Below are 22,592 nucleotides of genomic sequence, written 5' to 3' on the forward strand. Positions count from 1 at the left end.
GCAATGCAGTGATAATGTAATAAATAATTAATAAAGGTGAAAATAACAACATTAAATGATGGCTGTTTGTAAAACTAGCACACCTTGAATTGTCTATTGTAACCATTACCTTACAGTTGGGTACTGTTAGCAGATACTTTCCAGTTAGAGAACCCCAAAAACGTAAAAGTCACTGCTTCTGAGGTAACTGGAAAGCCTTGGGTGGTGATCACATCTGGGCTCATCTGCCTCCGGCTTGAGCAGACACTCACCTGCAGAGGGTGTGGAAGAAACGGCGGGGGGAGTTGGAGAGGTGAAGCCATCAGCAAGGGGCTGAGCTCCTGCAGCAGCAGCAGCAGCATCTGGGGCAGCGGAGGAAGGGGCAGGAGCAGGAGGAGCGGGGGCAGGAGCAGAGGTAGCAGGAAGGGGAGAGGTGCCAGCCGAGCCAGCAGGGGCTAAGGGAAGAGAGGAGGAAGAGGTGGAGTTAATAAGGAGATAGGTTAGCAAGGATTAGAGAAAGCCTTTGACCATTCAGTGTTAGCTACTGATTAGACGCACAGTGTTTTAGAATGCACGAGGAGATGGCAGAAAAATGGAGCTGTTAAAGAAAGGCTCATTCCTATGTAGACGGTAAATGAGGGTCAAGCAAATCCAATTCCTTCCAGGTCTGAAGGGAACCACCCAGAACTTTTCACTGAAAGCCATGACTTTGGAAAGATGTCTTTACACCGTGTTGTTCACGCTCAGATCTGCAGCACGGCTGCTTTTAGTTTTTGTATGAATCAGAAAATACACAGAAGAGGAAAGCCAAAATCTCCAGTTCTTTGGTTCAGAAGCATCATGTATTTCAGATCACACTGCAAGCCAACTCTACACTCCACTGACCGGGCTGAGCAAGGGAAAACGGAGCACTGATATCACCACTTCTTCTGGGAAAGACTGCGGTGATTACAGTGAGCAAGGGTCTTTTTGTGACAGTTAGGTTTGCACCACTGCACCAAAGACGTACTCGGCGCCTGCCTCTCTTCATATCTAAGCTGCTAAAGGCATCGCCCGTGTGTCTGCATGAACAGCCACGAAAAATCACTTATCTGCTTAAAAGGACAAAGGAGACGTTTCCCCCAGCCCACTGACAAAGGTGTTGTCTCCCATCTAGTCACATGCAGGCAACCAGGAAAAAAATTCTGATAAACAAATTAATATATCAAAGCAGCATTAGAGCACACCGGGCACTCCCAGAAAAGGTACTACTTGATTCAAACTCACACTGTCAAGAGCAAGCAATTTTCAAGGCTTGCCTGTTTCTGGGTAATTCAGAGCTGTCCCTTGGGGTGTACTCAGCACTGTGTTCAGGAGACTTGCAAATGCGAAAGGTTAATACTGAGTCAGGAAAAGGGAAAGCAAGTTTTCTCTTACCTGGATAGACGCTGGGAGGAGATGGTGTGGGAACAGCAATAGGAACACCAACACTTCCACTTCCGCTGTTCTCTCGACTGCTGCTCCGACTGCTTGGGTGGCTGCCTCCACTACTCCCACTGCTGCTGTAAGGAACCAGAATAACGCAGGGTGTGAGTATGCTGCGGTGCATGCTGAAACCGCAGCTCTCACACAGCCCCTTCCCAAGGCTGAGAAGTAACAGGGAACAAGAGGAAAGAAACAAGGATGGTTTATACCTATATAAAGCTCAGTCTTCCTAAAAGGCTTCATTTTGACTACAACACAACAGGTCTTTCTGTCAGTCTTAGTGAACTCGTCCTAAAATGAAACGCTTCCGGAACCTTGTTCCAAAGCATTTTGTTCAATACCGTTAAACCCCTGCTGAGGGGATACAGACCTTTCTCCTATGATTTAGAAAACGGGTAGACTGTTTCGACTCCGATTTATATGCTTTGATATGAGACTGCTGAAATCTGGAAATTACAGGATAGTAAACTAAAAGTCAAATTTTCTTATACTTTAAGCCCATCTGTTTGGCCATCCTCAAGCACTTCCAGTGTTTAAAAAAGACTTCACGGGTAATATTTAGACCAGTCAAATCATGAACATGTTACTGTCCTAGAGAACAGGTGGGGGTCTTTGTACTGCCTTTGGTAATACGGTTCAGCTTTATTCTGCATTTGATGTTACCAGTATCCTAAAAATACAATGCTCTTTTTTCAGCTACTCAGTCTGTAAACACCAAAGACTGTTCACACAGAAAAGTGAACTATGGGCATCCTATGCAGCCCTTCCACACACAGAAGTCAGGTTCTGTGCAAAGTCTTTTCCCAGTTTGGTAAGCATTTCGTAAAATGCTATCCCAATCTGCCTACTGGAAAGACTTCACCATTTTAGCAATTTGTTAAATACCGTAACTAAGCGACAGCACTAGAGTTAAGGTGACCAGGGGATTACGTGAAAAACCTTCATAGGATTCTCTATTCCAGATTTATCAGAGTGCGTTCTCGTCATGCCAAATGACACTCCCCGTCCACACCACGGGCAGCTTCACTGACGAGGTGCAGATGGATTTGACACTTACGGTGGCAGGTTTGGCCCGCACGCTCACACCGTACCAACCACACTTCGCACAAGGCCACGCAGTACCTGTACGTGCGGTTCCGCTGGTTGACAGAGGCCGTTCTCACGGGGCTCTGCTGTGAGGGAGCCATGTTGCGTGTTGGGCTAGGCACGTAGTCGTTCGGTACCACCGGAGGACGTACCGGCTCCAGCGTACGATAGGGAGAGTGACGTCTGCACAAGGGCAAGCACGTTTCAGAATCAAAGGAAGAAAACATAGTCAAACCCAACCATTTCTCATTTTTTAAAAGACAGACAGCTACATACTAATCAGGAACAGGAGCCAAAGAAATGTTTTTCTGTACGCTTGCAGTGCCTGCTGCATAGGATGACAAAAACCAATTAAGGATGCTCTTCACGTACGTCAATCTCCACACGCTTTTCCTACTCATAAACTGTGCTGCACATCTCATTGCTTTAGAAGTAATCCGTATCTTGTTTTAAAAGCAAAGCGCCGCGGTCTGCAGGTGTTTACATAACCACACACCAACAAACAACATGCATTCCAGTTGTAACACCCCTTCCTAAGGTCAAAGTCAAGTTCACAGACTTAATAGGAAAGTACTTTTCTCACACACAGCAGAGATAATTAATGAACAGTGCCGCATACTAATTTTCTGGTTGTTCAGCACTACCTGTCAAAGCCACACCGTTAATGAGTTTTTACTCCAGAGCAGGTAGCTGTAAGTGTTCTGCAACGATAAAAAGGTTGCTGTTGGGAAAGGCTGGCGATACCCGCTGTCTCCTGGCAGAAACATGCTAGCTGAGGTATGTGATCAGTGTAAGAGGATGCAGATGTAACACCTCCTGAGCTTTGTGAATGGTTAAAACAAAACCCCCCACACAAGAGAAAACGCAGGAATCTTCCCCCTTTCCCTTCTGTTCAGGAAAGCAGCTTGCACATTCGGTAACTGCACTTACCCAATAGTTCCTTTTCCTGACATTGGTGGACTTGGTGGCTTCTGGGTGGGTGGTGTGGTACGAGGCAGCCCACCCATCTTCATATTCTGCGTGCTGACCTGCACGAGAGAACGGGGAGAGAAACAGCCTTCACTAAGCTCAGCCTCCAGGGGCAGAGACGCTGAGCTGCCTTCAGCAATTAACTCTGAGTAGGGGAAGGTTTGAACAAACAGAAAAATTGAGAGGCCATGCATTTTATATGCAATTCCCACTCCGCTAGAAGTCGAGAGTTGCGCTCAAAGGACTCTATTACACAGGGGGTTTAAATGTATATACAAAAAGTGAATTTGCCTTTAGGCTCCCACATAAACATTAAAACACTGCCGACACAGACACTGTATCTAACTTGGTTAAACCTCCCAGTCATCTTTTGAGACAAAGGCATTATTTCAGGTTGCACCACTGAATGGTAAATTTGCAAAAATATTTTTCAGTATTCTTTAAAAATACTAAGGTTTATCTAATAGGCCAGAATTTAATGTGATTCATACAAATACAGAGAAGTTGAAGTCATCTCCAAATGTGATCTATTAATGTTTTAATGTTTTCACAGTACAATACAAAAAATGTTAAGATAATAATAATTATAAATCTTACGTATATGTAAACAGAGAGAGAAAGCTTTGTGGAGAAAAATACAACATGTACTTTTTCCCCCATCAAGCCTGCACAGATTTAATCTCTAAGAACTGATAGATAAATGGTCAGGGAGAAAAAAAATTAGCAATGATGTGATAGGATTGTGGCTGTTCCCTCCCTCTCTTTCAGGTTAAAATATGAATGAAGTAACTTTTACACAAGGATTTACTCTGAGTTCTATAAAAGTCACCTGCATTCCTGAGTGGTTGGCCCGCCTGGGAGTCCTACCCAGTGGGTACCAACGTTCACCTGCAGACTGCCAGCCAGGCACGATTCTCTCAATGCCTGCCCCTTACAGGAATCGATGCACGGCCTCCTTACAGGCCTCTGCTGGACAGCCTGGGTTTATGAATGCTCAAACTGCTGCTTGGGCACAGAGCTACGCGACACCCGAAATAAGGATGCCTGCATCCCTTTTTCTGCTGTCCCTGTCATGCTCTGTTTCACAGTCTTCATTTCCAAAGCCTGAGTCGTGCCTACTGCCCCCACCTCCCCTATGAAAAGGCACAGCCGTCACCACGTTGGGAGTATTTGCAAACATCGTTACAGGCAAATTACTCCTTTAAAATTTTACTGTAACCACTTGCTTAAAACCTTGGCGGTGTTTACATTTGTGAATTTATAAACACTGAGAACAGTGTACAGAATATAATATTCAGTATTCTAACCCACAGAAACTGGATTCCCTGGCTCTGAACAATCCCAGTACTATCACATTTTCCATTTGCTGGGAGGAAAAGAAAACCAAGCGCTGGAAGATTTTTTTGTCAGATTCAAAAACAGTCGTTTGGGTTTAGTTGTGCAAGAGTGCTTTGTAATGCCAATTTAAGAAAAAATTATTTTGCACAGCATTATAAAGTCCTTTAAGCCAACTCTAAACAACAAGAAATCTAAAGTTAATTCAAGTGAGGGACGAGGTACGCACTGAACTACAGCTACTTGAAGGGAAGAGGGAAAGTGTAAAATGAAGTATATTTTATTCTATACACGGAAAATTGTAAGAAATAGCACAAAATCTGATTTTTTTTTTAAAGTTGCAGCACCCCTTGTATCTCCTCTTTCATTAAAGATGCCTGTTTTACCCACCTACCTATTTGAGTTGTCCAGAAAACCACAACAAACCCCCCCATCTTAATTGAACACTGGCTGCATTGTCGCCTGCTGTATTTCAAACCTCTAGCTATCACTGTACAGTTAACATAAAACTCCACATATTTAACCTGAAAGAATCTTGTTATTGGTATGTGATCACTGCAGGAAGATAATTGAAGTTTGAGGCTTCACTGGGCTACAGCGACCTGAAAAGAAAGGGCAGTCGAGGCGGAGGATGCGGTGATGTCCCACCGTAAGAAGTCGAAGCAACACTGGCCTAACGACAGGAACTCCAGCGCCTTCCAGGCACTTTGACCAGCACTGCGGGCAAACCTGTCCTCCACACGGGATGGGAAGGGAGCTTTAGAGAACGTGCCCAAAGGAAAAGTGAGCCTTGGTAAGCCAAGAACCTTCAGGCACAAAGAAGCCGTTCTGAAGGAGGACTGAACTGAAAGCTGGGGAAGAGCACGGACAGTGAGCTTAGTTTCAGGCTCCTAGAAATGACTTTTCAGCACTGAAATCGAAATGGTGAAAGAGCAAGTAATCAAAGTTTACAGGGCTTTCTTCAAATCTGAGGGGACTGGTGGCTTTAAGGTTATGTACTGTAAGTGAAACAACCCTATGAGTAACTTTCCCTTCCATTTACAGCCAGATAATCACAGAAGATAAATGAAGAGTATTATTCCAACAGCTGTGATCAAAGTGGCCAGATCTGTGGAAATAATCTCATGCCAGACACTAAAAAGGTTACAGACTGCCTTTGAGGAAAGAAAACAGAAGAAAATTTAAACCTGTAATATTTGCAGCTTCAGCTAAGAAACAAACCCTGTAACATTTCCAACTGTCCCCTTCTATGACGACTTCTATGAGGAGGAAAAAAAAGAGCAAGCGATTAATGCCCCCCTCTCGCAGACCTTCACTGCCTTTGCTGTTTTGCACACGTGGTTGCAAGGACAGTTTCCATACGCAAATCCTCATCCACACACATCCCTCCTGCAAACCTTCAAAATCCGAAGCAACCACTAGAACTCAAGGTCACGCCTGCAACTGCTGCCAAGTTTCACAAATGTTTCTTGTGGAGTACACTGGAATTTGCCAGAAGCTGCCCTGATTCTGGTGACAGCTCCCCCAGCTCTGCCGAGCTGGAACTACCTGGCTGCAACGGGTTTAACTGGAGGGTGAAGCAGAGGAACGCATCTGTCTGCCGGGGGGCTGGTTTGACTGCAGGACCCCACAGAGCTGCAGTTGGTTTGTAGGTAAAAGCTTGTAAATTCTGGTAGGAAACTGTGTGGTAGAACAGAGCCTGCACCCAGCAACACGGAGGAGTATCTGCCTTTGCTCCCAGCTGCCAGCACAGCTAACCACTGTGCTAAATAAAGAAAAACCTCAGGGGCAGTAATGATTTGGCCACAAAGCTCAGAGGAGAAAAACTCAACCCCCCCCAGCTGACTGTTCTGAAAGAAGGAAGAGAACCCTGTGAACAGAGAAGCAAGGCACAGGGTCTGCGCGCAATGCGTGCAAGGAGTTTTCCAATTCTTTTTCTGCCTCTTCCCCTGGAAGCAAAGCAGAAAATACCACAACTGAAATTACACAGGGGAACACCACATAATTCTAGGGAGACCTTGGATAAGGTGCTGCCCTTTTTTTTTTTTTTTTTAACTGGACGCCTTGCAGAAGCTTTTTACACATGAATAGCAAACACCTGCACCACAGAAGAAAACATCTACCAAAACTGTAACTCCGTCAGCACTTGAGCTGGAATTCGAAGTTTTGCTGAGGAAGAAACTGCATAAACAAAATAAGCAGATCCTTGGTAGGTGGATGCACTGAGATCCAGCTCCACAGTAACAGCCGTAAAACGAACGGTGAAGAAACGGGGCCCTATGGACCATTCTGTTTAAAAAAGGGTACACTAGCCTTTCATCCAGTATTTTCTATGCTGAACTGCAGTCTCAGTTTTAGAAAGGTAACCTCTGACGACACCAAGACAAGACACAGGACTGACTAGAGTCCTTATAAAACGATCCTTCTTTTAAGCTCAATTTTTTAAATAATTAAGACTTGTCACATTTCTATTTTTGGCAACTAATTTTTCATAGGTCTCAGTGATTGAATCACCTTATTAGGGCCATAAATATGACAAAGTTTCCTTCCCTGTTACATTTTTATAAAAATTTAACAGACTGAGCTTCTTTAGCCCTCCATCATGCAACAGATCTGCTGTGAAATGAACTGGTTAAAACTGAGACATCCTGCAGTTCAGTCACTTCAGTTACTGGGAATGTTTTCATGAGCAAAACACACCAAACAAGAAGTACAGAAGTGCACGGTTGGTCAGAACCAAGAGCTGGTAATCAGACGTGCAAAAACTACTTGCACCAGTGCACTGTGTATTTACTTGGCTGCAAGGCACTTACCTGCAACAAAGATGCCAACCCGTACTTTTACTCTGCTGAAGAACATCCCATTCTCACTCCAACTACTAAAGCAAAGTGGGTTTTGGGGTTTGGATTTTTTTCCCCAAAAAAATCCTGAACACCAGATATTCCACACAATCTAGAGGAGCTACTTTCTAAAGCCAAAGTTGGACTCCGCCCAGAAACTTTTAAGTGGTGCGTGATGGTCACATCGGACTTTTAAAACTTCAGGATGTCAAAAGAATCATCTCTGCCTTAAATCTAGTAAGAAAAAAAGTGTTCCATCAGTGATGTTCCATGGAACACGTTCAGAAACTTCAAGCAGCTACCCAGCCTTCCTGAGCAATTTTCTAGGTGACTCCAGCAACAACACCCTACGGCTGAGTGAAAACCACCCCTCCACGCCTTGGCTCATCTTGTTAATGCTAGAGAGGGTGAGCAGATTTTTGCCCATCATCTGCCACCTCAAAGTAAATTCCTTTTCAGGCTCTATCAGCCACTCGAATACTTACTCTGCATGTCTAATTACACCATGTATGTGTCAGTTGATTAACTACTTGATATGGAACTCAAATGTCTGAATTTCAACCCTATCTTGGCAAACGCCCACAAGAAGCAGCTCGGCAAGTGCGTTTAACTTGTTTTTACCACATCCACCTATGTAAAGTAATTGAAGAACCAAGTCAAAAGGCTTAAACCACGGCATTTTCAATTGATTTGCTGACAGGAGACGCTACAGATACTCCTCTGACTTGTAGCTGGAAGTGTCTTCGAAATCTGTTTCAAACGGAACCTTAAGCTACCCAGACACAAGCCCAGTTAACCCCGCTACAGTCAGTCACTTGAACATTGTAACAGTCGGCCAAGATTGGGGTTTCCGTGCAGCCATGGAAAATGAATGCAGGCTAAACGCTTCCTATCCAATCTCTCACGAGAGAAGTAAAATTGTTATTCACACGGAAATAGGGTTAGTTGTCGTCTTTTCAAGTTAGTCTTTCAGGCTGATGCAGTGACTAGTGAGACTGAACAGCATGCCCACTGAGAGGGGCTGCGCTGCTTCTTGCCTTTTTTCTTTTAAAAAACCAAACCCTCGTGTTTGGCAATGAGAAGTTGACTGACATACTGTGATTTCCCAAATCAAATTTCTGATCATGTTCAACTCTAGTAAAAATAAAGAAATACTTTAACTGGCGTTGTGACAAAAATTATTATTCCAAACTTAGAAACAGAAAAAAAATCATTTTCTCTGAAAAGCCGACTCTTTTCACCTCTGCAGATGATGCACACGTAAGGCAGTTCGCACATGATCTGTAACTATACAATTTACATGGGTTTTTGAGGATGTTTGTTACTTGTTTGTAACTGCAACCGCAGAGAGCAAAGAGAACTGAGTGTGCGCTCAGTGCATGCAGCGAGGCCACTGCGAAAACCACCACCCAACACGAACTGCGCCCACACTAAGGCATACGCAGCATCCGAAGTATCCATGTGGTGGGCACAGCCAGAGCCAGGGAGGAGGTGTATTTCTGCAACTCTCAAATAAAAAGCATTTAAGCACTATGTGACTGGGAATACCGTACCTCACACACTCACGTAAACAAATTTCAAGTGACATGCAAGAAATCTCTCATTTATTCAGCATTTTTCATTGGGATCAGATGTGCTACATACAGTTAAATACCTCACTAAAAGTTCCATCTGGCCAATTCCAAGGGGACATCATTGGGACACCTACAGTAATACCTGGGTTTACAGGCAATTCAGGATTTTTCTTTTAGCTTTTTCCAGTCATGGAAAATACTTTGTAATGAAAAACATTTCACATCAATTTGGAACTTCGTTTAATGAATACACGCATGCTGTATGCTGGTAGAGAAGTTCTAAAATGCAGTTCCCTCTTCAGCACTGGGGCAGCTGCTACTAAACACCTTTCATTCCCTCTTCTCCCAGCCCCCAAACCCAGCTGGGCTTCAGGAGGAGGAGGAGGAGATCACAACAGGCAGTAAGGGCTATAGCCTATCTATTAATTACTGTGCTATGAACGCCAACGTGCTATCCTGTAACTTCTCTTACCGCCTGTCTAATCGATCTCGTGTTTTTTACTGCTGCTTCTGCAGCCACAAAGGCTACTAACATTTAGACCCCTAAGACTCTGGAGAATCTGGCGTACTTCAGGCTGAGTTCTCTGATGCACTGTTTGTTTATTATTCAACCAAACAGATCGCTTAGCTTGTTGTTTAAGTGTTGTTACATGTTTTACACAACTAGCAAATCTGTGAAGACTTTCACAAGTGCCTCTCAGTATTTAAAGAGTGCTGGCAGTTTCTGAAAAAGCTAAGGATACTGCAACTTTAAAAAATAACACAGATTTGGATTTGTTACACACCTTTGGAGCCCATGATCTGAGCAATCTCACACGGAAACGTCAATCCCAATCAAATCATAATTTACACCGTATATAGGATAAAAAGACTATTACACAGGGGGAGGCTCACATTCAGCTGCTGTCAATTCACTACGTGTTTTTTTCCACACAAGGTTGGCGCAGCATTCCTCCCTTGTAAACGATCTGGCAGACATGCTGAAGTCACTCAGTATTTTGCCACAAAGACTTTGAAATGAACTGTGTTAGCTTCCTTACACAAATACATCAGTTTATAGCACTGCGTTTGTCTGCAGTGAAATCCTCCAACCGACGGTGCGATGCACAGGAGGGAGAGTGGATGTTGCTCTGAATGATCAGTAATGTTCATGGTAATCATCTCCCCGTGTGTAATAGTCTCAGAAGAATAAAAATGGAAATCCAGCCCTGGGGTTTCTTACCTTAAATCTAAGCAACCACTTAATGCATAAATGGAGCAAATAAAAGAGGTAAGGAAAAAAAAGCATTGAAAGGTTAGTTGGAACTTCAGGATATGAAGAGAAAGGAAAAAGAAAGAAAAAGTTAAGCATTCAGCATTAACAAAATAATGTATCAGTAGATCATAGAAAGAGTGGTTAAAGCAGAATGTGTCATGAACAAGAGAGTTTCAAGCTGAAACTTTTAATATACATTGATCACAAAGCCTTCAGATTAACACCTTAAAACCGATGCCCAAGCGCCTGCACACTGTTCACCCAAGTTCTTAATCTCAGAGATTCATTTATTTGAGCTGTCACAGAACAGCCTTATCAATACCCTGAGCTCATCTGAACCGTTACGTGCATCAGCATGTTTACAAGAGAAACCCCTGGAATATTAAGCTGATACGTGTCCTTCCCTAGACAATGCTGTTAGTTAACTCTTGCCCTGACACCGTAGGATTCCCTCTTGAACAAGGCTCTAGAGCAAATTGCTGCGTCTTGTAAGCAGCACGGCCCTCTACGGATACTGCACCACGTGGCAGGATTTGCTGAACTATATATTAAGACCAACAGCAAAATCTTATTTTAAAGCCCAAGTGCTAGCTTTTTGACAGTGTCCTCCATCCTACTGGCACAAGACCATGTATTTTCTTTCCACATAGTAATTTTTTCAAAAATACTAGTCTTTCCATTTGAATACCATGGGATGTTTTCAGTTCAGCTAATCCAAATGTATCATTACATCTTACACGTTTTCTAACATCAAACATTAAATATGAAGATTCTCAACAGTGGAGCACCCAGAGTGACTACTCTGTTTCATCCATTTCGCTCATAAAGAGACCCCAATGTATTTAAGCAGAACCATAACCTGATTTACTAGAAAACCTCATGTCTTTGAGGTTCAAGTTCCACAGTTCTATTACCCAGAACAGCCTCTGGTTCATACACTGGAAAAGGAGATGTCCCGTGCTGGCCAGAGCAGCCAGTTACACTAGAGGGTCCACGAGCAGGGACCTTCTCAGCAGCACTGCCTGATAATTACAGTGCCTTAATACACTCTGCTTCGGACAGATCACACAAGGTTCCCCCCGTCCTCTTGACTCTTAGGAGGGAAGAACAGATTGAAGGCTTTGTAGCTCAGGAAACATTTGAAAAAAGTAAAAGCAAGTCTTTTCCAGACAAAAGGTTCTTTAGATTTTTGCAGCATTATAGCTTCAGGGTATGGGAAGATGAGGAGGGACTGCTGCAATGATACGTGGCACTGAAATTCTCCCTTGCGTGTTAAGAAACCATATTGTAGACCACCTTTTCCTGAAGGTGGCATCCACTGATGCTTGGAATTTCTGAAGGGAAGGAATAGGTGCCCAAGTGCTCATGCTGCTTCTCCCAACATGGCATACTGGGTTTCTTAGCCAAGGCTGCTCCCTTTATTCTCTATCCAGTCTGCCATCCTTCTCAGGGGCTGCAACGAATGCCTGCTGCTTCAGCCCTGACTGTCCTGACAACGCCTAACTCGGGGTGCAAGTACTGAAGGGGCAGCCTACAGCAGAAAAAGGAGAAAGACGACAAAGAACACAGACTGAGGCGTCCTGACGCTGACTGGAACTTCAATGCAACAGCTTCTGAATAGTCATGTGAAGGGAAAAATGCCATAACTCAAGCAATAAGGAGCTATAAATAGGCAAATTTAAAGCTCCTACCCTTTTTCTCTCTTTTCTTCTTTCCCTCTCAGTCTGGGATCTAGTAAACTAATCTGTAGTTACTCAGGCAGAACAAAACCAACAGGTATATAAGCACAACTGGACACTTTCTTCTGCCCATCAGCAGAAGTATGGTTCTTTCTTCTGTGCTGCAGACGGGACGAACCCAACAGGAACACATCTACAGACAGCATGATTTCAAGGTTCCGCAAGCACACAATACTTTTTCATTTTCTAGATAAATACAGTACATGGTAAACATCATCTGTAAGATGTCTCAAGCACATCAGAGGCATAAAAAATGGATGCACATACACATTTGAGTCATCATCCATTTGATGAACTATGCTCTTTCAGAAGAACGTAATTCATTGCATCACAGTGAGTAAGATTCTGCTACGCTGCGGTAAGTGGGATACCAACTGTAATGGTTTAGAGCCAGCGCTAACTAAGACTGTGCTGCAGAGCAATTAAAAGCCATTCTTTAATGAGTACTAAAATACCTCCTTAAAACAAAAGTGATCATTAAAACATTAGCAACAGTAATCCTACAGGTTAATATGCTCCATCCATATCCAAAAGGAGTTCTGCTGACCTGTGTAAATTCAGAATTTCTAAGAATTGGTGGCAAATTTTAAAACAAGACTGAAAATAACTTCCTGGTCAAAACTGTAATTATTAATGCTGAGAGCTTTTTTCTTTAGTTTGGTTTTCCAAATCAAGCTCAAAGAGTCATTTGTCTTTTTTTAAATCTGTTTAGACTTACAAAGGTAGGTTGACTTTTTTGGTAAGAAATGGGGAAAAAATACTTTGTTAACGAACAGGATGTTGAAAAGACTTTGAATAAACTGCTTGGGAAAGATACTTAAATTGGACTGTTCAGATTTTGAATTTTAAGAGTTTGGTTGAACAACCTGTTTGCCATTTAAATGGCTGTCCAAAATGAACAACATAGACAACCTAAAGCAGTTTGGTGTCAAGCAAAAGAAATGCTGGGGTACTCTGACTGGAAGAAGCATCTTACCTCACTGCTACTTAGCAGGTTTACAGATGTGTTAGTTTGTCACGTAAAAACGACACTGCTTTGAGTTATTTACCTTTCTCCTCCTGGAACTTTAACACTGTCAGTGGTCTCATTTCCGCATTTGTTTTCCTGGCAGCACAAGTTAACAATGAGCTCACACCTGCTAAAACTGTATTTACATTCAGGATGTGCTTTGTAAAATGCGTAGCTGATCTCACACATGATACTACTGCTGTTGTGTACACTGATCTAACGCATGCATACAGCAACAGTTGTGTCTCAGTCTGATCTTTGCCCTGAAATTCCTCCTTTTTTCCTCATCTTAAAAGAGAGAACCAGCTGTCATCCAAGTTGGCACCAACATTCCCATTCTGAAACCCACATGGCACAAAAGTTGTTGAGAGCTCACGTTAACAAAGTGCACCACAGGATATGGGTATAACCAACTGACACAACGAAGAAAAGGGAGCACCTATTACTTCTTATGCAAACCCTTTCTTCAGTTGAGCTTCAAAGTAAACCAGCAGCAATTCCAGCTGGACAGTTCTTTGTGGTGCCAGTTCAGGCAGAAAAGTGACGGTCATCACGCTTTCAGTGCCCTCGTATAGCCCTGGCAACTGATTCAAACAGTAACAGCAGCATCACACAAGTAGGTATTCAGAAGCATTTTAAAGGTGAGTCCCAAACATCCTCAGAAATAAGAGTCAGTGAGTTTGCAAGATTTAGAAACACCAGGACAAGGGAATGGGAAGGGGCAACTGCAAATTGGACAGGACTCCTCTTGTGTTTATAGACACACTGGCCAGGGAAGAAGAAACTGGTATATTACTATGAAAAGCATCAGGTTATTTTGAAAATATACAAAGACAATGTATTTGCAGTTTGGCTGTTTTAACAATATCACCTACCTTCACTCCATGTCCAATATCATCTAGAATTGTATAATCAATAGGTTTCCTGATGTAGCGAACTGGTCGCTCCAAGTTAGCTGGTGCAATGATTTTGTGAGTTCTTGAGGTGTTTTTGTTTGTAGTCAAGATACCAATTTCTCTTCTAGCAACTTTCTCTTTGTGAATGTCCACCGTCTACAAAAGACGCAGTGTATTTACTAACAGTGGTATGCATTTGAAGACAGAGTCAGTATAAAAAAATTGAATCAGTTCCAACGTTTCGAAGATCTCTGCATACTGTGCTAAACATCACTACACAGACCTGATGACATCATCATTCTTCAATTTACTGTTGAACTTCCCACCTCTAAACCCACACTAGCAGCTAGGGGTTCTTTGGGTTTTCTGTTACTCTCATTCTTTACAGTTCAGCAAAATTCCTTCTCCTTTCCATCCTCGGTAGTTCCCATTAATTTACTGGCGCTTTTTTATACATTCCCTTCAATTACCCTTTTTAATTTCACAGTTGCTCTCTAAGCTCATCTTAGAAATAGTCTCCAACTAGAGTAAGTGTAAGGATACCGTCCCAAACCTTAACTTTTTATGACCTGAAAACAAACCGTACACTGTAAAACAGCTCGCCAAACTAGGACTGGTAGTCACAGGACAGAATAAAATTTCACTCAGACAAATTGACAAGGTATTTGAGTCATTACAAACCTCTCATCACAAAGCAATGGTGGGATTTCAGAAGGTGCGCAGTACTAATTTATCCACAGTGAAGCCAGTGATTAAGCCCAGTGCCTTCACTTAGAGTACCTAAGGACAACGCTGAAAATCCCTACAGTGTAAGACAAAGCCCTGCTGGAAACGCATTGCCTAACAACATTTTCCAAACACAGTTTAAGTACAAGACTATGAAAAAATTACCAAACAGTAACTGTCTATCCCTTACAGGAAAACAAATCTCATAAAACATGGTGCAGAGTCGCTTGCATCGTTTAAAAACAAAATAATCCCTTGCTCACAAAACAGCTTTCCTTACAGGAAATTTGCCAGAGTTGTGAACAAACATTTTAACTAAAGAAAAAAAAAAATTTAAGAAAACTGACAGAATCACCACCGTTAGGATTTCTAAACATTCACAGGATTTCTTGTTTCCACTTTAGTGGTCCTGAATGGCACCAGAAATACACTTCACAGTCAGGAGACAGGCTCTGTAGTGGCTAACGAACAGGTACGTATGAAAACTCACTTTCCTAACACGTTTTAATTTTCTTTTTCTGTGGGCAGGGATTGGGGCAGTGGGGTTGATTACACTGGGTTTTCCTTTTGTTTGTGCTACTGATAGCAAAACAAGCAAAATGGACCCTGTGTTACCTTGTGCAATCATCACGACCTTTAAAACCACCATAATAATAATAGAAAAACCAACCACCCTTGCAAAAAGTTGTTTCTTCATATTCTTTCCAGAAAGGATTTCCACAGATACCCAGGACATCATATGGAAGCTTAAATTACTATCTACCAAGATTACCTAGTATTTCCCAGCAACATACTTTCAAGATATTGCGACTTTGCTAAAATTAAGCACTGAATACAGCTCTGTCACATTCATTTCTTCCACCTCTAGTACCGCCTGCCTAGAACTGTAAAGTCTCTACTAAAGCTGCACATCGATTTCTTAGAACAAAACTACAGAAAAACAGATTATTCAAGGTCAAAATATGTTGGCAACCGTCTCTTTGGAAAGCCTGAGCTCGTTGAGCAATGGTCTGAAACTTAATAGGGATAGTTAAATTATCTGGGACACATCCTCGATCGCCCTCACAAAAACCCCACCCCAGTTTGGCCAATACATCAACTCTGCAGAAACTCACGGCTCACACAAGCTTAACAGAAACACATGTATTTCCATGACGACTTATCAACTAAACCACTCTCCAACCAGTTTGCTAAAGCCCTTCCTGAAGGTCCCAGTGATGACCAGGTCCATGTATCGTCCCCCACCACAACAGCGCAGGTCAGATCTTCACAGCTCGTAGGGTATCATTGACTGTAGAAGCACATCAACCTGTTCCAGGCCAGAGTACCAAAACGGCACCATTCTGCATCAGGGTGAGATTCAGTATTCTATCTTCTATCACAGGATTTTCTCTCTTCCCTATGCCAAACCTTTGCTTTTGCAGCACAGCGTAAGGAGAAATTCTGGGTCAAGTAGCAGTCATACCAGAGAGAACGACTACAGAACCCTCACCCCACCTGCTGAGGCGTTAGGAAGCTCGTACCTTCTGGGCAAGCTAGCAGTACGGGATCGCAACAAGCGGGAGGGCAGGGTCATGTTCAATACCACTGAAGAATCCCACCTCTGCGGTTATCTCAGGCTTCATCTGTGACCTAGACATGCCACTAGAGAACCGCAGAACCATTACATGGACTCCTGCACGTCCTTTGTCTCACAGGCCCCTGATACCATCTGCCAGAAGGTTCAAACCAGCAGCTGCACTTCCCGTGCTAGACGGGGTTTGAAACATCAAAATCTTATGGGTCTGAGCCTGGTCATTCAAAACTAGTTTATGCACTGGACACTATGCTCTGAGCCTTCCTTTGGATCTACAAATCAGAAGGAAAGTAGTGCAGTGTTGACAAGATGATTTCTTCCTTTCTCTGCATTTCAAGTGCCCGACCTCTGCAACTCTACAGATGTTCTTTGAGTATTTTCCTATGCCATTACCTCTAAGTGCAATGTGAGCACGTTTAATGCACATTACTGTAGCAATGGTATCTTGGCACCATGTAAACCCGTTTCCATGAATGAAAACCGTGGGGTTTTAATTATTCACAGGAGTTGTGAGTACAACCAGCTTCCTTAAGGACTATGGTGATCAGTGAGGCATGACTACAGTAACAAACATCGAGAGGCATAAAACCTAATTAAAACCTGAAGCTCATCTAATGGGAATTCTCTTGCATGATGATTGAGAACATCTCTTTTACCTCAAACAGCTATGGAACGACTAAGAGTATGAAAATGGCACTTAATTCTGGTACACACTCCTAAAATTGTATTGCAAAGCATTTTGCTGGCAGGTTTTTCAACAATTTCATTTTCTTGCTTAGTAGACTACGGGAGTCATAAGATCTTAAGACACGTATAAAACAGCAAAATAGAACAGGGAGGCATTTGATTAGTAGGAAAAAAAAATTAACCTGCTACTAAAGAAAATGAAAACATTTATCCTCAACACAGGTGATTACTGCCTCCAGTACTAGCACAAATCCCTGAAGTGAGACAGGAGAATGCTAGCACAGTTTATTCATCAGCTTAGAAACTTCTGTTAAGAAGTTTTTGGGTTAGACCTGGACTAATGAAACACCTGGCTTGGAAAGTCTGTCAGGAAAAGAGATGGGATACACTGTGCCCTTCTATAACTTCACATTTGTAACACTGCATTTTTTGTCCTATTAGGAATTTTCTGGCAATTATGAAACATAGTGTTTCCGTAATAAATTCAATGAAAACAGCCACAAGATTTGTAAAGATTAAAATAGAACAAAATAATAAATCATTTCTGGGACTCCAAAGTTAACACTATTTAACAACTTCACTTAAAAGTCACTGAACTCGGAGTTTTGAGAAATATTATCTCACCTGTAAGTGAAATTTCGCAGAGCCACCTGTGCTGGTTTTGGCTGGGAGCAAGTTCATTTTCTCACAGCAGCTGTTATAGGGCTGTGTTTGGATTTGTGCTGGGAACAGTGTTGATAACACAGGGATGTGTTTGCTCTTGCTGAGCAGTGCTCACACAGAGTCAAAGCCATTTCTCCTGCTCACCCCACCCCACGTGCACACAGGCTGGAGGGGGGTCACAGCAAGCTGGGAGGGGACACAGCTGGGACAGCTGACCCCAACTGACCAAAGGGATGTCCCAGACCACATGACATCATGTGCAGCAGATAAAGCTGGGGGGAGGATGGCACAGGGGCCACTGCTCAGGGGCTGGCTGGGCACCGGTCAGGTGATTGTGAACAATTGTTTTCATTTGCATCACTTCTTTTTGCTGGATTTTATTTCTCTCTCTGTAATTTTCCTTTTCATTACCATCACTATTATTGGTAGGATTATTACTTCAATTACTAAACTGTTTTTATCTCCACCCATGAGTCTTCTCCCATCCCACTGGGCCAGAGACAGAGCAAGCAGCTGTGTGGTGCTTAGTTGCCAGCTGGGGTTAACCCACAAAACCACCCTGGAAGTCTGAACCATAGTGAAATTTCAGAAATAAACTTCTCCAGAAGCCTTCATTTAAGTTCATCAATTTATTGTCAGACCATTATCACAGGCTGTTAAAATTCTTCCTAAAAATATTTTAGAAGAAAATGTTGCTCAAATATGGTGTTGCTGGGCTTTTATTTTTTTTCAATCTAATCTGTCAGAATTTAAACAAACTACTTGCAAACTACCATGAAAACTGGATTATTACTTTAAAATGAGTAACTGTCTAATTTTGACATGTTAGAAACGTGACATTAATTGCCTCAAGTTGTATGTCATTTATACACAGAGGTCATAATGATCAAAAATGCTGAAAAGCTACTTGCTCCATGAACGGGTAATACATACTGTGGAAAATTTGACTTGCATTACCATTTTTGAAAGAGTTTGGCTATTGTTGTAACTTCCAAGAGTAAGAAAACCGAAAATGGTCACAAGCTTTTGCTGCCTTAGCAAAGGGCGGCCCAAATGAACTTCCCTGCAGAGACCAGCCAGCTCACACACGCTGCTGCAGCTCAGCTGAGCAACACATGCTGACTGCAGCCAAGTTCAAGTCCGACGTCTATTTAGTACCTGTCCTTACGGCCAGTATCACGGGGGGCAGGTTCTGTAAGAAGAGAGCGAAGCCGATTTCTCCACCATGCAGTGCTGTTGGAGAGAACTCATCACTATCACTCCTCTCTGATAGCTGCTTGTTTATGTAATTAACAGCAGAGAAGAGTTTTATAGATGACCTTGCTAGCTAAGAGTATTCTTTAACTAAACATGGGAAGATGTTTGTCATCGTACAAATATTAAAAACTTGAAAATCTGCCAGATTAATTTAAAGAATTTGGACATTATCAACACAGTATCTGCTAACTTTAAAACTTTAACACAATTTTTTAACAAGTATAAATATTTATACAGATCTGTATGTAAGATTTAAATTTTTAGCCAAATATGAAACACTGAATATCCTCTAGTTCTGGACAGGGTTCAAGAAGGAAAATAAGAATAGATTCATCAGCTTTCAGATTAAATCCAAGTAATGCTAAATTTTAAACAAAGGGTAATTAACCACTTGCATAAAAATAGTTTCAGTAGTAACGATTTCTTTATTCAGAGCCTATATATCATCTGAAAAAGCACCAATTATTATCAGCTTCCTTTTCAGCTCTTTGATTAAGTTGGCATTTATAAGGAAACAGAGAAACTGATATAAATTGGCATTCTATCAATGGACAGGGAACTAGAATATTTTATCTTCTAAATTTAATTACATCTCTTCCAGTTTGAGCTACACTTGAACGAAACAAGCAGTTTTGAGAAAGTTTTCTTACTAAGAGCCAAATGAATTTGCTCCCTTCTTTGGAGAATATGTGGAACTCCAAATCAGAATTAAAAAGCAGGATTACACATCCAGATATTGTAATTCACGTTAGTGTTTTCTGAACTTAAACACCAACACTGACTGACCAAAGCATTAATGCAGTAACGCGCTGCGAACAGATGGTAATTCCCAGACTGTTTTCTGTTCTGCGTTACTGACATCATTTCAAGTGAGACTGAGCATAATTTGGCAATGAGGTGTTATACCATGAGGCACGTTAAGTGGTACTAGAAACAGTCCACTAAACTTTATACCTAGCATAAAAAACACCGAGGATGCCTTCTGCAGGTTAAGCTTGTTCTAGGAGACATATAATCCAATTTCCTGAAATTATTACACTGAAACTGTGACAAAATAAATTCATATTTAGAAGAAAAATAACCACTGAAATTAAGACAGATAATATAACCAGCTACAACACTGGTATCAAGTTGTATACTGGACTGAAGCCATTTCTGAACATACTGAATTCGACTTAATAGTTCCTTATATGTAATATCCAAAACTGAAACACTGTCTGCTCCTCTGATATTATAATTTCTTCCATGAAGATTTAGGGAGCATCCTGGATATGGATGATGCAGAACACCCCCACCCAAAAAACCCCACAAAAAAACCAAAACAAAAAACAAACAAACAAAAAAACCCACCACCCACACAAACACCACCACCAACGAAGCCAAAATCAACTTTCAATTTTACAGCAATATTTACAAGAATTTTTAACTTCTACTGGTTGTTCAAGGGCAGACTGTGAATTTTGGCAGACACATCTTCATTAGGTGTTGTGCACCGGTAATTTAGTGCTCCCTTTTAAGTAACTACCCTTTTTGTATAAATGCCAAAGACAACCTAACCTGGCGTCTCAGTCTGCATAAATCTCAGCTTCTCTAAAGGAAAAAACTTAAAACGATATGGCCCTTTCCCCAAAAACTACTTTACAGAAACGGTGCGACAAAATGAACTTTCCACATCTATAAAATGCCAAATCCAGTGAACTCTGAATATTTTTATTCATACGGTCTTTTGCATCAGTCTCAAATAGCTGCAGTACTTGTGAGCTGGCACTAGCCTGTCAAGCACATACATACTCACACGTACATACACCCGTGGGGGCATACCCACACAGCATGTCTGTAGCACATACTCATGCACACAAACACAGAGTAATTTGTGACATTTTGTGGGCAAAAAGGTGAATTGACTTGTCCATGGATTAAGAAGCAGCATGTAGCAGAGGAAATCAAACTTCTCAGCTTACTACTGAGGGTGCAGTTGCATGAGATAACTGAGGCAATCTAAGAGCGTACATTACTACCAGAAGGGAAAATCCTTCCCACCCCTTCCTCTGGCACCTGCTTTGGAATTCACCTGACACCTCAGGGAGCCCAGTCAGCCAGCAGAAAATTATTCACTGCTTTTGCTGGTTCCAAGTTCTACTAGCTTAGCAACCCTTTCAGCACCAGCAAGTGCAGGTCAGTTCCACCTGCTTATTTCCTACCTTACCCAGCCCCTAATTTCAAATGTCTTTCTAAATACTGCAACATTCTTTATTTTAATTTATCACACAGAGATCAAGAAACCCTAGCGGCCAAAATGCACTGGTCACATAAGACACAAAATATTCAGGAAGGGTGCCAACCAACTCTCCAGTAACAGAAAAATGGAAAGCGCTGTATCATTGCTCTTAATTTATCTTAATCCATCACTGGCATGTAAACCTCCAATAAATCTACCATCCATCCTCAGCCCATTCTGGCAGCCAGAATTCTCTCATCACTGAGGTGATGGGACATGGGTGCCTGAGAATAGTCACTGAGTTTATTGCTGCTCTGAAAAACTGCAAACAATGGCAGGAATTCTGCAGCCATCACAAACTGGAAACATTAATTTCACCTTCTGTTCATGTCACTGCAAAGCACATTTTATTAAGAAAAGCCAGGAGCAAACTATAGTTGTCATCTATGCTTTTGTCATTAGATGCCAGTATGACAGCAACAGGATGACAAGTATTGTTTTCCAGCATCCATTTCATATTTCTTTCTTTTAATTTTAAGTGCCTGTAGCCAATAAATACCAAGTACATTAAGTCACCAAATCGAAGTTGAAAAACTGAATCTGTCCCTTAACATAATATTCTGATTTTTCCATTAGTGATTTTTCTGTGCTTTCACTTATGCAGAATGGACCCAATACTGGCCAAGAACACATTTAATCTCTTATCCTATGTAAAATGCTCATAATAACACAGACACACAATCACATAATGAGAACCATTCCCATAATTAATGAGAAGAAATGCATCCTTTTGTTTTAAAAGCAACTAATTTTCTCATTCAAAAAATGTCAGGTGAGAGCTTTACTTGCTATGTCATTTCAAGAACTAAGAGGAAAGAAAATAGGAAAAAAGTCTCACTTGTGAAATATGGTTGATTGAAGATTCCATGCGTCGAAGCTGGGATGCCTGGATGTCCAACATTTGGAGAACATTGTTGGCCAAAGTGTTGATCAGATAGGCTACGCTTGCTAATGACTGGGTTGTGTAGGCTTTGGTTTCTTCCAGGGCTCGCTGCTTATCTGCTGACTGAAAGCAGAAATAGGAGGTTTATTTAGTAAAGCTTCTCACAAGGGTTCTTGGAATGAACTCCTTTTCCCTGTCTTTAAAGGACAAGGACTTACACAAGCCAAACTAATTCTACATCAAAGTTACCATTTTCCTCCTGACTCCACAAAACATACTAACTTTGCATTTTAAGAGTTTCTATACTTTAGAAATTAAGCTAATATATTCAAAATGCTCATCTTTTCTTGAAATACTCAGAAGTGCAACTTTTCAC

General features: G+C 41.8%; 1 protein-coding gene across 3 annotated transcripts in view; it reads right to left on the reverse strand.

The window, feature by feature from the left end:
• The window catches only part of ABI2 (abl-interactor 2), a 32,874-nt gene extending 10,536 nt beyond the window's left edge, over positions 1-22,338 (reverse strand). For 2 of the 3 annotated variants that reach the window (XM_010162022.1, XM_010162023.1), the window contains exons 1-6: positions 22,172-22,336; positions 14,126-14,302; positions 11,026-11,043; positions 3,460-3,557; positions 2,566-2,712; positions 1,396-1,514 (exon numbers count right to left, since the gene is read on the reverse strand). In XM_010162022.1, coding sequence (XP_010160324.1) covers positions 1,396-1,514; positions 2,566-2,712; positions 3,460-3,557; positions 11,026-11,043; positions 14,126-14,302; positions 22,172-22,234 — 622 coding nt within the window. In that variant the 5' untranslated portion in view covers positions 22,235-22,336. Of the gene's footprint in view, positions 1-1,395; positions 1,521-2,565; positions 2,713-3,459; positions 3,558-11,025; positions 11,044-14,125; positions 14,303-22,171 lie in introns of all 3 variants that reach the window. The other variant, XM_010162021.1, reaches the window with a different exon arrangement.
• Between the last annotated feature and the right edge of the window lie 254 nt (positions 22,339-22,592).

The sequence above is a fragment of the Eurypyga helias genome, unplaced genomic scaffold, assembly GCF_000690775.1.
Source record: "Eurypyga helias isolate BGI_N326 unplaced genomic scaffold, ASM69077v1 scaffold18832, whole genome shotgun sequence".
Taxonomy (NCBI): Eukaryota; Metazoa; Chordata; class Aves; order Eurypygiformes; family Eurypygidae; genus Eurypyga; species Eurypyga helias.